The 18842-nt window shown below is 40.4% G+C and overlaps 1 protein-coding gene across 2 annotated transcripts; it reads left to right on the top strand.

Moving 5' to 3' along the window:
- Positions 1 to 1974: 1974 nt before the first annotated feature.
- LOC121708961 (multidrug and toxin extrusion protein 1-like) lies at positions 1975 to 17567 on the top strand. Of its 2 annotated transcripts, XM_042091952.1 has the most exons (17): positions 1975 to 2551; positions 3348 to 3449; positions 3963 to 4031; positions 4912 to 5060; positions 8230 to 8272; positions 8374 to 8418; positions 9664 to 9761; positions 10575 to 10672; positions 11357 to 11470; positions 11887 to 11954; positions 13267 to 13375; positions 13501 to 13576; positions 14953 to 15022; positions 15219 to 15351; positions 15970 to 16064; positions 16484 to 16568; positions 17234 to 17567. In XM_042091952.1, the coding sequence occupies exons 1-17, from the start codon at positions 2366 to 2368 to the stop codon at positions 17470 to 17472; spliced, it is 1779 nt and encodes a 592-aa protein (XP_041947886.1). In that variant the 5' UTR covers positions 1975 to 2365; the 3' UTR covers positions 17473 to 17567. The 2 variants fall into 2 exon arrangements, with proteins under 2 accessions (XP_041947886.1, XP_041947888.1); XM_042091954.1 differs by lacking the exon at positions 1975 to 2551 and having other exon boundaries at positions 3433 to 3449; positions 4510 to 5060.
- The last annotated feature ends 1275 nt before the right edge of the window (positions 17568 to 18842 follow it).

Here is an 18842-nt window from a genome sequence, read left to right as displayed (position 1 = left end):
TCGGAGGTTCACAGGCTGTAACCTTGTGCCCCCTTCTTTCAATATTCTTTGCATCCGACTAATTGCGATTTTCATTTAACCTATGGCCTGTCAAAATAATCTTAGCATTCACAGCGCAAATTAATTTGGTCTTTTACGCAGTGGAGAAAGTGACAGCGCACGACAAGAAAGAAAGAGCGTCCATCCACCCATTCTTCTCTGTTGAACTACAGTACTCGCGAAGTAGCCTACTCATCACACAGACATTACATGTATCACATCTAATCACATGAAAGAGCTTTTTCTCGGCTTTTAAACGATGTTAGCCACTAGTTGCTGTGGTAAAAGGTTCACAAGAAAAGTATCTTTAATTTAATCATATTATTATACAGTTCTGCGCCCATCTCCCTACCTATTCATATCGGTGAAATGCTTTGCGAACTCTTCCCATATACAAACAATACATACAAACATATATCAGAATAAACAGCGGACCTTACCGAACACAAAGGTGTAAAGCATCCCCCTGTACAAATAGCCATTCCATGTCTCCACTTTGGGGTTTACATTTCATAAAGCAGGCCAAATAAAAAATAAATGTTAAATATAGCCTAGATATTTGTAAATATTAAAATCAGATGATTTACAGTTCTATGTAATATGTCATGTTTCATGTTTTTGTCATGTTTCGTACAGTGTACTGTTCATCAAGCTCACTCATTATAAACACTCGTCGCATAGGCTAGGCTACAGGTAGCGATATGAATTCTGGTGACCATTCAACCAGTCAAGGATTTGTTGTGAAATATTTTAATTTTGGGAAGTTTACGTAGCTTAGGCTAAACTGTATGTGTCTTTCGTCCCCCATGCCTGTTTTATTCGTCCCGACCAGGAGGGATAAATGAAATATTGCGCACATTCCACTTTTGCTTAAATATATCCTGAACGGTTTTGTTCAGAGCTGAAAGTTCAACTGTATTTAAAAAAAGACAGATGTAAGTTATTGCTAGTGACAAAATATTAACTTTCGGTGTGGTCTGTTTGTAAATAACGTTTAATTAAAAAGTATTTTGATCGTCCCAGCTGTCCCCTATAGCTAGTGGTGTCCTATATCCAAGGAGAATATTCTTATCCCTATGTATTGCTACTCTGTTTCGAGGGACAAGGGGTAGGCTAGGGGAAGGGGAAGAATGGCAAATGGGATTGAGCCTTAGGGTCTGTAGCATTATTAATGTAACATTATGTTTAGATTAAGGTTAGTCTTTAATTGGTGTTTATTTAATTCATTTTTCATACAAAAGTATTTTAAGCACTTAGTTGAGAGGTGTTTGTTGATTTTGGATGACTTTGTTATAGATCTTTGCCAGCTCAGACAAAAAAAGTAGGTCAAATTATTTTAACAGCTACAAAAATAGATGGCCATAGATAGCCATATAATATAATAGAATATATTTTAATGTCTCCATGATGGAATTTGTTTTAGCACAGCATAACCCATTGATAGACAACTTAGATGTAATATGTTTGTTTATTTGTATTTGCATTTTATTCAAATACAAATACATTTTATGTGACGGTATGGTCTTTGCCCTTCAATTGATGATATGGTGTTTGCTGCATGGTTTTCCTAATGTATTTGTCCTAATTTAACCTCTTGAACCTGTTTCTGTATGTTTTGCTTCATGCCACCCTTGAATTAATCAGTGCCCCACTAGTGCCACCCTTGTTAAAAATGTCTAGAATCGCCACTGGGCTTCACCCTGTCTATAAGGAATATAGGCTACCGCCTACTAAGTGAACATTCTAACATGTCTGCGTGTTTGTACCGGTAAATTCTTCTTTATCTTCCTCTAAGCCACCATATAGGCCTAGTTGTAGTCATCTATCTTTACAATGGCATATCGACACAGCTTTTCTGATGAAATAGTGTCGTGCTATAATGTAAGGTTGGTGATTCGGCAAGGACAGGCGGATGATCAAATGGGTGATGAAATATTCTGGCAGCTGCTCTGTCGAGCTGCGAGTCATTTATTTTTGGGACATTAGGTTGTACAACAACCTTAAGCGATCTGAGATGGGTAAAATGTTAACCAAGTGTTCTTGCAAAGCCACGCGGACAGTTATCTGTCAGCTATGATTGCCTGTCCCATTTGCGCACCGAGCTTAGCCGAGAGCAAAGACGGTTTTTACTTCAAGTCTGAGTAAGTACCTACCTCGTGGGCAGAAGGGGCAGGACCAAATCACAGCTGCCGGTTTCCCTGTGTACCGCTACAAGAAGATCTACATGTAGCTATACAGTCAGCCTGACAGCACTTCTGTGGAAGGAAGAATTTGGGCAGAGACCAGCGCAGTGCGACAGTGTTTAACCACTTACGTTTTTCTGAGAATGGAGGTCACTAAAACAAGCTCTTACGCGAATGGAGACTCCAAAAGTGATGACAAACAATCCGATGATGCGGGATCCACAAGCTCACAGATTGTCTGTGGAAGTTGCCGGAGTCGACTGCAACGGTGGACACCCATAGGTTTTAAGGACGAGGTTGTTCAACTCTTTAAGTTAGCTGGACCTGTGGTAAGCTTCTGCAATAAGACCACATCACACGCTGAACGCTCCTAGGTTATGGACAACAGTTTCCCCTAAGAAATAATATTTAGGGGTAGCCTATTTCATATAGAACATTGAACAATTGAGGCAGCTATAGTGAAGAAGAAACTGGTAACATGCAGTTTTTACTCAAATGTCATGGGTTCGATTCCTGGCTGTTGTTCCCTTGAGCACACTTGACCAATTCCCCCAGGGAGACTGTCCCATGCAGTTGGTAGACTACATGCGAGTCGCTTTCAATAGAGTGGTAGAACAGTTTCTGTTAGTCGCTTTGGATAAAACAAATGAATACAGCTACAAAATAATACATGTTGCCTAATTGTAATGGTTAAACTACTATTGGGTGTTGGTAGAGGTGGATTGTGTTTGACAATTGTACACTTCTGTAACACACAATGGCCATTGTAGCCTAATATATATTTTTGTCACTGCAGCCTAAATATTCGTTTTATTTTTCTTTCTTGTCATAGGCTAGGCTACTCTTGTAGTAGGCCTACTCGAATTTGATGTAGCCTATGCAGATCCTGTTAGTGATAACTAGACTGGACCTGCATTTAGAGAAACAATATTTTCTACAGCTGAGTGATTTATCTCCGGATTGTTTTGGTGTGACCTGGAATAGAAACATTAGGGAATTCAAAAAAGAAATTAACTTGAAAATAGATTCAGCACAGCCTTATCACAATAGCAACCTCCTTGTATTGCTACATTGCTACTTTACCATGTGCACTTTACAGGTCTACAAATGTTAATCTCTTGCCAGGTGATTTCACAGTTGATGATCTTTTTGATAAGCTTCGTCAGCACAGTATTTTGTGGGCACCTGGGAAAGACTGAACTGGCTGGAGTGGCCCTTGCCACCGCTGTGAGTAATGCAGCCACACACACATAAACACACACACACACACACACACACACGCTTATTTACTGAAGCATTATCAATTCTTATGCTGGGCACCATAAGAAATTCTTATCATGCATTCCACACAAAAACACAGTATTTTTTTCCTGACACACTTAGTTCTGTGGTTCAGTTCAGCTAGGTTTGTTGTTATTGTGTACAATTGTGTACAATTAAAGGAGAATAAAATACTGATAGAGTATTACAAAATGTATGTCTCACTGGTGCCTCTATACAACATTACATTTAAATGTTAAAGTTAAAAGTTGTTAAACGGTAGGTATTATTTATCAAAAGAGCTGACAATAAATCAAGTAGGTTTAATATTACAGGTTTATGCTATTCACTTAATTTAGTGGATTGATGTATGATTATGCAGTGTGCAAATGAAGGTGCTTCATGTAGATTAATTTTGTTTTAGTCACACTTTTATGTACATCACCTTTGAACTTTAACAGATCTCTCTTAATTTACCAGGTGATCAACGTTACAGGTATTTCCATTGGCTCAGGTCTGGCGTCAGCATGTGATACACTGATTTCACAGGTACGGTCACAGCTAGGGGGACCCTGAGGTTCTGGTATGACCTGTGTAATGTAGTTGTGTTCGCACCACATTGTCAGATGTGGGAGTGAGTTGAGATGGAATGTTACCTGGAGACTGACGCTATCAGATCGCTTATTTAATATCAGCATGGAATATGATCAGAAATGAAACACCTTGCTTTCTTTATTTTTTTTATCTTTGCATCATCATCTCTGTATCTGATTTCTATGCCTACTGGTGTGTGCTACGATCACTGTGGGGATAGTGTTCTATGTAAACACTTTCGCCACCCCTTCCGTTCTCGAAAAACAGCATCTTCAGTATAGGACTCCTGTCTTGCAAGACGTTGTGTGTACTATGCCTATCTGTGTGTTCTTCCCTGTGATGAAATAGTTTGTGATAATACTCACTCCTTAGCTGTGGAGTTAGATATCAGTTGCAGATTTCCTATTGCAGCTCCCCTGCTCTCTCCTCACAGCCACCCACCAAGCCCCTGCCGTGCAGCTCGCTGGGATGATCCGTAAACATTGTGCGGATGCAGGATAAATACACAGGCTATCTAAAACACTCACAGGAAGGTTTTGACTTTGTTTTTGAAGACTCCAACATCCCACATTGGCTCTGGACTAAGCAATCTCCATGTGAATGAAAGGATATACTGTATATATACACATGTTGTGATAAAATGCCTGAATTATGTTAAGAAGGGTAAAAGGATATATTTTTGGATATCTCAGGCAGCTCTCTCTCTCTCTCTCTCTCTCTTTCTGTGTGTGTGTGTGTTTGTGTTTGTGTGTGTGTGTGTGTGTGTGTGTGTGTGCATTTGTGTGTGTGTATGCATGTGTGTGTGTGTGTGTGTGCTCTCTCCACTTTTCCGCAGACATTTGGCAGTAATAACTTCAAGAGAGTGGGTGTAATCCTGCAGAGGAGCGTGCTGATCCAACTGCTGGCTTGCTGCCCGTGCTGGGCCCTCCTCATCAACACAGAGCCTATCCTGCTGCTGGTCAGACAGAGCCCGCAGGTGGCCAGGTAAGAAGGACTAGAGGGAGAAAGATGAAGTGAGAGAGAGAGAGACAGCAAACTCTCCTCCTTCACTCTCCCTGCGTCTCTGTCCCTTTGGCAGCTGAGCGTGATCCTGGGTTAATGCATGTTAGTATACTTTGTACAGTCATCAGCGGAACTGTAATGAAGTGTTTTTACCACAGTAAAGGTACCACTATCCTGAACAAGGGACAATCCTCCCAAATCCACAGAAGTGCTGTATGTAGCTTGAACAAATTCCAAAAACAAACATCCCATGAGCCCCTTTTCCAAGCTCTATGTGTCTTTGTATAGATGTCTTGTGAATTTAATCTAGTTTTTAATCACAGTCATGTGCTAGTCACACACATAGGTCAAGATAGCACTCTGATTACTTGATGACACAGAAACAGTATCTAGTCTATATTGTTTGCAAGTGGTACATAACCTTAGCACTCAAAGCGCATTACAATGTCATGCCTCACTTTAACCCATTTACAAACACACACTGATGTCAGAGGTTGCCATGCAAGGTGCCAACCTGCAAATCAGGAACACTGGGGTTAAGTGTCTCAAACTGGCAACCCCCACACCATTTAGAGGGCAGTTCCAGCGTTATGGATGTGACAATTGGACTCATATTGGTAAACAAAATGCCTTAGAGTGGGGGCAAAATTAGTATCAGTGAATTAATTTGCATAACTTTTAATGTAACCTCTGTCCTCTGAATACTGAGAAATCCTCAAATTTCATATAATCAATTTCATCCTAAGAATACAAGGCATTTTAGCAGCGTTATGGATGTGACATGAAATGGACACACTTTGAGAGATTACAGGTTTTCTACAAACTCTGTGAATTTTGAAGGAAACTATGATATATGTAGCATGGAGACTTGAATGAACACAAAAAGTGTTTTTGAAACTATGCGTCATTTTCGTAATGCATTATGTAGGAAAAACTGGCGTTATGGATGTGACGGTTTCATGTTATGGATGTGATGTGTCTGAACCAGTCCTCGACAAACTACATAAAACACATAATTAAGTAGTGAATTTTGATATGAAACAATTGAAATAGTAATCATGAAAAACTAGCGATGAAATTATTGCTTCCTCAGTGCCCACTAAGAGACACAGGAAGAATCAGGACAACAAGTAGATTTATTTTTTTCTTTTACCGTCATCAATTTTGGTCAGTGATTCCCGGGTTACTGAAACACCAGGGAACATGAAACTTGGTGGCCACTCCCTTAAATAACTAGCCCTACCTGAACCGTTGCACCCAAGATGACAAAATATTTATGGTATGTTAGTCTCAAGAGCCCGCATCAACCTAACCCATACCCACTCATTTGTGATTTGCACATATAAAGTACATGCACGCGCACGTGCACACACACACACACACACACACACACACACACACACACACACACACACACACACACACACACACACACACATTCGCACACATACAGACAGGCAAGCACGCACACACACATGAATGCAGACACATAAACACACAAACACAGGCACGCATACGCACATGCACACACACAGACACACACACACACTTATAAACAAAAGCAAACTCACATATGCACACACTCATTTACATGCACATGAGTTGCAGGAGTAGGAAATGGAGACAAATTGACAAGCGTGATTTATTTTTGCGAAGAGAATATGCAGGACTGAGAGGCGGTCATATTTTGCACCGCTATGCGGTACATCTAGTTTATTGCTGCCGTTACTTATGTTACTCTGTGGATATTCGCTACAGAGGACCTGACACTTCAAATGCTGGCATATAAATGCGTCACATTTAAAATTAAACTGTGTTAAGCAGACGTGAACGGCAGGCTGAACAAGATCTGCAACAGAAGGAGGTTGCTGTGTTATCTCCAGCTGCAAAGTCAGCCATCTTCACCAGCTAACACGATAATCCAGTTACTGTACAACAACAGTATGACAGTTACAGGAAGATAATCGCTCAGATTTTCGTTATTAGGCCACTTGAAAATAGGCTATGGATAGGCTAATCACTGGAGGTATTTTAATATTATGTTTGTTTTTCTAATGGTTAGGCAAGGCCTCCCTGTGGTTTTGATCAACCTAATAATCTTTGAAATGTCAATTGTAAACACTAAGGTGAAATGCGTTGAAACTAACATGCCACCAGAACAGACGTTTTATCGGCTTTGAGGTATAATAAAGTCTCCAGTCTTGTAAATTCACATTATGTGAATTAACATCCATAACGTCACATTCATAACGCACCATTAAAGGTTTTAAAAGTAAGAAAGGGGCACAATTTGGTCATCACACTTTACATTGATATAAATCAGCTTTGCACAGACACTATGGACATTGTCGCATCAACACTGTATGTGTAGCATAAACTTTTCCTATAAAACGTTATGGATGTGACATGTCCATGGAACTTGCTGAACAAAAGCCTTACAAATGTAAGGAGTTGTGCTCCTAAAGGCAAGCTAAGCATAGACATTGCTCTACCATTCCCTTGTCAATCTGGAATTTGTCAAATGACACAATTAGTTTGAACCTTGGGTCCATTTATCCACTTTTTAAATATGTAAAATATAACCATGTGAAAAATGTTGTTTCTGTATGGTTGCACACCATATTTATGATGTAAAAAGAGTGTAATTCTCCATCAAATTCAATCAGATCAGTTACAAACAATAAAATATAGACCTAAATGAAGATTTTAACAACAGTTCTATTTGCGTATGCACAACTTTTTTTTCCATGGTAAGGATGACCTTTGCATGGAATTGCCCTAGATCAGACTTTGGAAATGTCTTAGAGAAAAGCAATGTGGGACAGGTTTTGCACAGGTTAAGATAATTACTTTGTAGATCAGCTCATTTTGTAGACCAAGCCTGCATGTTGGAGATCTGTATATATATTTTTTTATCATATATTGTGTGGTAATTCTATTTAAAATGAATGGAAGGATATATAGGGTGTACATGGGTAAAATAACAATGGTGAATACATGAAAGAAAAGATGGATACATTAAGGAACGCATGTATAGATACATAGATTGGATCTATTGGGTAGACTTCCAATGGATGGAAGTATGAGGTATGTGGATGGATGTATAGATGCTTAGGTTTGCTATACTATAACATCTGTCTCTGTATTCCAGTTTATCACAGTTATATGTGAAGATCTTCATGCCTGCCCTGCCTGTGAGTTGAATCATCTTGGTGTGTTACTGCACATTATATGATGGATTTTGTTAACTCTGTGAATCGCCTCTCACTAACCGCTTCTTTTGTGTTTCACACAGGCAGCGTTCATGTATCAGCTGCTGAGCAGGTACCTCCAGAATCAGGTGAGTTGTAAGTCTGCCATGAATAGGACAGGATAGGATAGGGCCTATTGCACACATACACGATATTGCCAAAAGTATTGGGTCACCTGCCTTGACTTGCATATGAACTTAAGTGACATCCCATTCTTAATCCATAGGGTTTAATATGATGTCAGTCCACCCGTTGCAGCTATAGCAGCTTCAACTCTTCTGGGAAGGCTTTCCACAAGGTTTAGGAGTGTGTTTATGGGAATTTTTGACAATTCTTTCAGAAGTGCATTTGTGAGGTCACACACTGATGTTGGACTAGAAGGCCTGCTCTTAGTCTCTGTTCTATAGGGTTGATGTCAGGGCCAGTCAAGTTCATTTGTTTGTTTGATGTTGGATATTCAACAGATATTTGGAGACTCATTTCAGTTCATCACCGATTTCTGCTGTGCTTTCACTCAGCTTGGCAGACAACCATGTGACAACCCCTTCTCCTAACTGCTTAGTTTTCACTTAGACCGTCAATATTTTCTGAATTTATGAAATAAAAAAGGGTTAATGGTCGGGAGATTTGTGCATCAATGTGGACCCACATCGTATCTAATCCCAAGCTGGTACGGAGTTTGTGGACGCAGATCGGATTTGATCCGAAAATCCGCATCAAAACTGATTCGGAGTAGTGTGGATATAGCCTTAGGCTCATGAAACTGCAGAGTTGCTGTTGCATATGCATTACACTGTTTTGTGCTGTAAAGTCAGGGTTTTACACTGTATTTGTGTTGTACGGTAGTTAGAACTTAACCACTTTATAACACAAAATGTTACCTTTTTACGTAGCAGGCTATTTATTAGCAGATACTTTGACATTACAGCATTGGTTCTCAAAGTGTGGGTCAGGCCCCAGACATGACAGAATAGAGACATGACAGGTGGGGCGCAATGAACAGGAGCAAATTTGTTTTTTTTTGTGCCTATCTTTAATAATGCCTTTCCTTTTTGACAACAGATCATGGATTCAAAACAAAATAGCCACACACAAACACAAGAGTCATAAACAGACCGACATGTGACTAAAAATAGCATCTGATTCAGGGGACCGAGACAGGAAATGTTACGTAGAACTAAAATGTTACCAATGTACCAAACGTTACCAATTTGTCGAGTTGATGGGGTCAGGTGGGCCTTGAACACCTCCAAAGTAGGGAATGTCAGAAAAAGTTTGAGAACTGCTGCATTACAGACACATTACTGAAATATATTTGATATGCTGTCCATCAGGGAATTATATGGCCTCTGGTAGGAGTCGGCGTAGCAGGGAACATTTTGAATGGAGTGATAAATTACGTCTTCCTGTATGTGCTGGACCTGGGTGTTGCGTGAGTATGGCTACACTAATAATGCATCTGTTTCTTTTTGTGCTTCAGATATATATTTAAAGCAGCTATGTAGAGATTCTGTAGGTTTTGAGTTGTAGGCTTGAACGCAGCTGCATGGCACTCTTGTATTGACCTGCATTGTGTATAATACAGGGACCACACTTGGTACAACGTGGTATTAGAAGAGAGCCAGCCCAGCGCTAGTTGGTTTGCATGCTAGCTTCATTCGAAATCTGACTAAATTTTTTGACTAAATACATTAGTCTAAATTGTTGTTTCTTCACATTCTGGTGCTATTTCTCGGTCATTTTTGGATATGTTACACTAACAAATGGCACATAGCACCTTTATACCTTGGGGCAGCTGCGGCTTACTGGTTAGGTGTTAGGGCTTGTAACCGAAGGGTTGCCGATCCGATCCCCGACCAGTAGGAACGGCTGAAGTGCCCTTAAGCAAGGCACCTAACCCCTCACTGCTCCTCGAGCGCCACTGTAGCAAGGCAGCTCACTGCTCCGGGTTAGTGTGTGCTTCACCTCACTGTGTTCACTGTGTGCTCTGTGTGTTCACTAATTCACGGATGGGATACATGCAGAGACCAAATTCCTTGTATATGCAAGTATACGTGGCCTATAAACCTAATTTACATTATCATATCAGTTGATTTATTTGTTTATTGACTGAATAATGTCATTCTCAGTCAGAAAGGTAGGCCCTGCTACAGTTCTGTGGTTTGCCAGCATTTAGCTAGATGTTATGATACCTTATAACGAGCAGTGATATTTCATGTATCATGGAATTTAAATGTTATCACAGTGGATCAGCAGCAGCAAACTCCATTTCCCAGTATGCCTTGACAGTGTTCCTGTACACCTACATCGTCTGGAAGGGCCTTCATAAAGCTACCTGGGATGGTGAGTTCAGCCACCACCAACTGGGAGCATTATGGGTAGTCATATTGCTCTTTTCTCTGTTCACTGGACTTAAGACTCCTTTACTGTGTAATTGTTGGCTTTGTAATGTTTTACTAGAACCAAAGTGTGATTTGTTATCCTTTAACAAAGCCCAAGTGGAGGAGAGTTGACTTGGAAGAAAGCTTCTTGGAGAACCAAAGACAGCTTGCATGTGCATGAATATGTCCTTTCTGAAGTGACATTTTAAGACATCAAAGTCTTATATAATATGAAGTGTTGTTGTTCCTGTTCTTTAGTTAGTTATTAATGATAGGCCTACCTTACACTTCTCAGTAAGTATTTTTTATTTTTTATAGGATACCAATCCTAATCCTGTAACAAATTATTCAGTATCATATATTGGGACTGGAACTGTATTGCAATATATATATATAGCAATATATATATATATATATATATATATATATATATATATATATATATATATATATATATATATTGCTGGAACTGTATTACAATATATATATATATATATATTGCTAACCACAGACATATATCAAGATATGCACCCCACATATACAAATTTGAGGAGACTATCTGTGAGGACATTTACAAATCTGTGCATTTCCCCTCTTTTCCCCCCCTCTGTTGTCCATCTCCCTGTGAACCTCTGTGGTGTGGAAGGCTGGTCCAAGGACTGCCTGCAGGAGTGGGGTCCGTACATCCGCCTGGCCCTGCCCAGCATGCTGATGCTCTGTGTGGAGTGGTGGACATATGAGATAGGTGGATTCCTCGCAGGTCAGCAAAGGCCATCATTCACTACCTGTGGTTCACCTCAGTTTAGCTAGGATCATAAGACAATTGCCTATTGCCTACAATTGCCAAATGCCTAATTCTAACTAATTCTCCCCCAGCGAAGTCACAGGAAACCTAGTTTGGCTTACAGGAACCACTATTAGGAACCATCATTTGTAATAAATACCCTCTGGTCAGATTCTAAAACCCCTCTTCAGGTTACAAATCTTTTGTCAATACAGTCTGGAGTCTCCCAGTTTGGGACAGTGTTCATATCTCTCAAAACATCTCCTGTATTGTTATTTTACATGTAGAGTACATGTGCTCCTATTTTGTCTCTGTGGTATTTACATATTCCTTTTAATGAAGTGTCACATGTTCCATGTGTCTCTAAAGACCTCCAATGCTCTTCTCCATAGGTCTTATCAGTGAGGTGGAGCTGGGAGCTCAGTCTGTTGTGTACCAGGTGGCAACCATTGCATACATGGTAAGTTAATGTCATCAATACAAGCCAATGCATGTCTCTTTGGATAAAAGTATTTGCAAAATACCAGTCAACTTTAACTTTAACATTAACTTTAGACAGTAGACCTTCCCTGTGTTCTGAAAATCCACTCATTCACTACGTAGTGCATTACATTAGTGATTAATCACAAAATAGCTGTTCTCTCTAGTGAGCTAGTGAATGACTGGATGTTCCGAACAGGGACTGAAAACAGAATGATTTTCATTTTGGTTCATTCTGAGCAAAAACAATATTTTTTCGTTCCTGTTTCAGTGTTCCAATGCCACTCTAAATTATAACCAGTTAGAATGTTACAGAACTGCATAACTGCATGACACCTGACCTAGAAATGTTCGTAGTGTCTCTGGTAGCCTATGTTATTTCACACAGTGTGTAGGCTACATACTTGGAAAAGGCAGTTAGATATTGTAAAGTTTGCTGATGACACAGCAGTAGTTGGCCTCATTTCAAAGAACAATGAGCAGGCTTACTTGAGTGAAGTAGACAGGTTATCTAACTGGTGCCAGGAAAATGACCTCCTCCTGAATGTTACGAAGACCAAGGAGATGTTTATAGATTTCAGGCGTGATCAGCATAAGATTAATCAACCACTTATGATCAATGACTCTCAAGTGGAAAGGGTAGAGAGTTTTAAATATCTTGGAGTCCATATTACTGAAGACCTGACTTGGACCAAGCACATTAATTCACTGGTGAAAAAGGGTCATCAGCGTCTTTTCCACCTCAGACGCCTCAAGTACTTCAAGCTACCTCAACAACTACTGAAGAACTTTTACAGAACCACCATTGAAAGTGTTATCACTGGGAGTATAACAGCTTGGTATGGTAATAGCACTGAGCTAGACTGTAAAGCTCTGCAGACAGTAGTGAGATCAGCTGAACGTACCACCAGAAGTGCCCTACCCAACCTACAGGAAATTTACATAAGGAGATGTCAGTCGAGAACAAGAAAAATTATCAGGGATCCCAGTCACCCCAACAACTGCCTCTTCTCTATCCTACGGTCTGGGAAACGTTACCGCTGCCTGAAGTCCAACACGGAGAGAATGCGGAAAAGTTTTTACCCCCAGGCTATCAGGATTCTAAATGAGGATTGTAGCAGGAGGTTGTTGGTTACGCTCATCCAAATTGTGTTTGTTTCCGGTTTTCGTTTTTTAAACCGTTTCTAATCCCTGATCCAAACACAGGTCTGAAATGTTAAAAACTGTTAATGATACATGTTATGACTGACTATATGCTTAATTATTCAAATAGATAATGTGGTCTTTTCCAGTGCCCTCTGGGCTTCTCTGTGGCTGCCAGTGTTCGAGTGGGCACCGCGCTCGGGGCAGGAAACACTGCACAGGCTATAATGTCGGGGAAGGTTGCAGTCGTGTCTGCTTGTATGTACTGTGGAGAGAATCTGTCCAAGAACAAATATGATAAACCTCAGATCTTATCATTTGTGCTTGTTTAGTATATTAACAGTATTAAGTGATGTTGGTTTTCTTGGGTGTGTTTGCTGCAGTGTCAGTCTCTTGTGTGCTGGCTGTTTTGATTGGGGCCTCCAAAGACATGATTGGCTACATATTCACCACAGAGCCGTAAGTAAAAAGCGTCTTGCATGAGCTACTCACGTTTGCTCATTTATGCATGTTTTGTTTACACGTGGGCATGTACACAATACATAGAGGGGACAGTGTTTGAACATTCACCTAAACGATGAATCATCACCTCATGTGCACACCTCACTCTCACCCAGTAGAAAACTAACACCATGTGTCAGATATTAACGAGCCGTGCAATGAGTGGGAACTTGTAAAAGTTGGAGTCGAAACGTGCGGTTTAGAATTAAAGCAGACAGCTTATTCACAGACTCACCATGACTGTTACAAAAGTAATGAGGAGTCATTGTGTGTTACTTCAGGATGTCTTTTTGGAAGTCTAGGACTGGGTCAGAAAGTTCTTTTAAGTGTTTACTTTTCATTGATGAGTAATTTGAAAAGCTTTGCCATGTGGCCAGTTGATAACATAATGTTGGTCTTGTTAGTCTAACTCTACACGTTTGCCTAATTCAGTATTCCCCGAGCGCCACTGTTGTTGCAGGCAGCTCACTGCGCCGGGATTAGTGTGTGCTTCACCTCACTGTGTGTACACTGTGTGCTGAGTGTGTTTCACTAATTCACGGATTGGGATAAATGCAGAGACCAAATTTCCCTCACGGGTTCAAAAGAGTATATATACTTACTTATACTTATACTTATTCACAAAGTATTAGCCCCACCTCTGACTCAACTCGTCACATATTGACACCACGGATATTCAACAAGTTGATAGGATTGGTTCCTTTGGTTTGTTCCATAGGAAATCCAGGCAGTTCCATGGTGGAAATAAGTCAGCCACGGCCTTGCCTGTTTGTCTTGCTCCTGATATGCTGGGTATCATATAAAAACGATCATATGTTATGTTAACAAGGTTAAAGACTTAGTTTTCACCGGAGGGGGTCTTTAACTACACAGGGAGAGTGCTAGAAGTCAGTGACTCAAAGAAACAGATCCTGATCTGAAGAGATTACTTGGCCTATCAGTCATACATATCTTCCGGCACTCTGCATAAGCACAGACACTTTGTCAGCCAAGATGAGTCAGAGTGAATATCTGACTTCTTCCGGAAAGGAATAAACTTGTCAGCTATGTTGGGTCATTTTGTGCTCACATTTTCCAAAAAATGGAGAAACATTTTTAAGACCTTGAAAAACATGCTAGTAGTTATTGTTATTACGTATTAGTAGTAGCAGTCGTTGTAGTTGTAGTAGTTGTTTTTATAGTTGTTGTAGTTTTTGTGGTGGTAGTAGTTGTAGTTAATTTATTCATTTTGCATTGGCATTGGCATTTAGTAAGTAGTAGTAACTAGTGGTGATAATACTATTTATTCCACATGTCCCTGTTATTTCTCTCCCCCATTGCCCACTTTACCACAGAGACATCATCCACCGTGTGTCAGATGTAATGATCATGTATGGCTTCTTCCACCTTTTCGATGCCTGTGCGGTAAGAGCCAGTCATCTCTGATACATCAAGACAAATATGTACTGAACTTTGCATCTAAAATAGAAACGCTACTTGATAGAATTTGAGTTTTACAATTATACTGCAAGTAAATGTTGCCTGTGATTATACAATTATTAGTAAAAAGTATTAGTAAAAGTAATCCTCCAGTAATAATGTCCACTATGTTTCTCCATAGGGTGTAACTGGGGGTATTTTGAGGGGTGCAGGGAAGCAGCTGTTTGGGGCTCTGGGAATCATCATGAGCTACTACTTTGTGGGATTCCCTATTGGTGTATCCTTGATGTTTGCTGCTAATATGGGAATCATAGGTGAGTATGGCTGCAGATCAACACAGATGTGCTATACGCATAGGACCCAAAGAGCAAATGTCTGACCCTGGTCTGCTATAGATTTTTGGCACTTTTCCGAAACTGAACTGGAGAGAGTCAAAAGCCAGATCTACTTGTTGATAAAGCTTGCTCGTATTGCTGTCAGAGAACATACTCAGCAGTAGTGACAGCATGCACATGTACTTTACTGTTCATATCATTCTTTACTGGTTTATTCCAAGAGCTCTTTAGCACGGGTTTGATGTGACATTTTATGTAAGATGTTGCCCAGTGTTAATAGCCAGGATGCCATTATGATCTAAACCGAGATAATTTGCCCTTAACCAGGACTTGAGGCAAGATATGCTATAAGTTGACAAATGATTAAACCAAACAGTAAGTCACATTTACCTCAGCAATAGCTAATAATGATTACTTCACCCGTGCAGCCTTGAGCAGCTCAGTAAATTTTACATGCTGCATTGGTGCATTTCTCCACTTTAGTGGAGCAGAGATATGACCAGAGACCTCTCTCCATCCCTTTCTCTCTCTCCCTCTTTCTTTCTCTCTCTCTCTCTCTCTCTGTCTCTCTCTCTTTCTGTCTCCATGTTATCTCAGGCTTGTGGACTGGCCTCTTTGTGTGTGGTTTCATGACATCGGTGGCCTTCATCATCCTGTTGGTGAAGCTCGACTGGAAGAAAATCACCATTGAGGTCAACTCTACTCCTTCTTTGATTTTTACAGTGTCCTTGGGTGACTTGAAAGGCGCTTATAAATAAAATGTATTATTATTATTATTATTAGTAGTAGTAGTAGTAGTAGTAGTAGTAGTAGTAGTATCTTGTTTTTCTACCAAGTTTACATGGCTTCCACAAAATGCTGAATGATCTGATCACTTTGTGAAAACAGGTTGTCTGGTTTGCAGACACAGTCAGTCCGATGTGTGGAATGTTTGTGGTGTTCTTTTTTGGTGTTCAGCAGTCTCATCTGATCATTTCTGCCTGCTTTTCCATTAGCTTTCCCAACCACTGATTATTAATTATCTAATTGTCCCTAATGTGTAGTGAGATGAGATCAGCGAGAAGAGTGTATTAAAAATCGTGCGCTAATGTGAGGGCTCTCTAACCTACAGGCCCAGCAGAGAGCAGGAGTAGAGATCCAGGCTAATGGCAAAGCTGATGTGCTTGTGCTGGAAAATAAGGCAGCCTCTGATACCAGTAAGTATCCAACCTCACCTCAAACTCATGCCTCTCTGCCAAGCAGTTACCCTAATCTCCTGACTATTAACCAAGGTATATGTATTGATTTTGCAAAATTTCTTCAGATATGAGGATGGGCTGTACAGGGGAATGTATATTTTTTCTTTATTCTTCTTTATGATTAAAGCATGATCTGATTCTGATTCATTGGACAATTGGGCACTGCAGTTTATACACAATTACAATTAAAATTGGGTAAGGCTATTTGCACCCCTGGTTTTTGTTGTTATGTCACAGGGTGTGAATAGCTCAGCTGTGTGGCCAAGGCTATTCGTACCAGGGGTGTAAATAGACACTCCGATTAAAATTACTGTAATGCCACAGCAGTCTAAACAGTATGACTGTATCTTAATCCGATCCTCTGGAGATTCCTAACAGAAATCCTAATAACTAGTAATTATATTAAATGTATTGAACAAATCTAAAAAATATAGTATGAACCATCCCAAAGCTCTTGCTGACCTTACATTTAATGTAAGTAAAGTGTTTTTTTTTTCAATTCTCAATTCTTTTGCACACCTACCAGGACGAAAGTGATCTTAAAAGTGTCCCATGAGTGAATGTTGTAGCGTAAAAGAAGGTAAATATAGAAATGTAAATGTCCTTGTGTGCACTCCACACAGATGTCTATGAAGAGGTCTTGCCAGACCAAACACAGACACAGGTGGAGACTCCGACAGACGTGGAGGGCAGCAGCAAGGCAGAGAGTGGGAAAGAGGCAGAAGTGAAGGTGACCATTGTGGGCGATGTGCTCTCCAACTCACAGCTAGTCCTCAGACGTGGCGCGGCCACCTTCGCCATGCTTCTCGTCCTCGCAGCAGGGATTCTGATCAATGAGCTGCTCACTGGACACCTCAGGTGAATCTGAATCCAACAGGGACATGTGCGCTGTACACACACACACACATACACACACACACACACACACACACACTGACTGACTGAGATAGGAGAGAGGTAATAAAGCAAAACACACTTACCAACACCACACACACCTTTGAAGAAATGCTTGGCCAGTAAATTCCATGTTAAAGGGACACCAGGCAAGCCTGATGCTTTTTCTCTACGAAACTCCCCCTCACTCGGTCTGAAGCTCTTTTCCTTTTCTTTGCGTCTTCCGTCAAGGGTTTTCATTGCTTCCTCCTCGCCATTATACACACGTTTGCAACAATCTCTAGCATTTCGTTAGCCTGCCTCTGTGCTGTAAACTGATCCTGCTTCGGTCGGCGGGTAGGATACACCGAACTTGCAAGTGGGATATTCTTCCTACAGGCAGTAGGGGCGGGCGAGAGAGCCTTCATTCGCCCCGTAATAAGTCATTTAACCATATACCGACTTACAAAGATGATTAATTAACACGAAAACGTTGTCTGGTGTCCCTTTAACAGCTTTACAGATCAGACAAGGAAGCCATTTAGCACATTGAAAAGAATTAATATATGAAGCACTCTTCTGTAATAGTTAACACTAACATACTAGCTGTCATTTTAGGACCCCATTGGAGAAACTTTGTATGTGTTTAGTAAGTTCATATCCAGTAATCTAACATTGGTGTTGTCGCCTATTGGAATGTTCTGCATTAACCACTGTGGACATGACATTGCATGCACACTGCCTTAATCTCTTCTACAAACATAATACACACACACGCACACACACACACGCACACACACACACGCACACACACACACACACACACACACACACACACACACACACACACACACACACACACACACACACACAATCGTGCATCATACTCCTGTAATGTGAGTATCATTTATGCTGTGGAAATCATTGTTTCAACCATGATCCATTTTTTTGAGAGAGAGAATGAGAGAAATGAAGGACTATATATGTTTGTATGTGCCTATAAAATGGCTGTACCTATCACTGTTCTTAGTACTGTGCAATATGAATATCAAGCCAAAAAAAAAACTAACGTGCCAAACATAGTGAGCACTCAGGAACTAAACCAAAAGGAATGTGTAAAATCTTGTCAACTTCCAAAACCTCCTATGACCAAAGTAATGTAAATCTGTGTTGTTGCTTTGAAGGAGGGAACTTCCTCAAAGGGAAGTAGTCTTAGTGTTGCTGTCTGTGAACAGATACTGTCAATGAATATTACTGACCCTCTTTATTCACTGGTGTATTTGTATGTTTTATATTTTTGACCTCAAACAACCATGTGGCAAGCATGCTCTTTGTACCACTTTGAAAACAATGCCTTAA

This window comes from Alosa sapidissima, chromosome 5, assembly GCF_018492685.1.
Source record: "Alosa sapidissima isolate fAloSap1 chromosome 5, fAloSap1.pri, whole genome shotgun sequence".
Classification (NCBI taxonomy): Eukaryota; Metazoa; Chordata; class Actinopteri; order Clupeiformes; family Clupeidae; genus Alosa; species Alosa sapidissima.
Note: the sequence above shows the minus strand (reverse complement) of the source record. Positions and strands in the feature narration are given on the sequence as shown.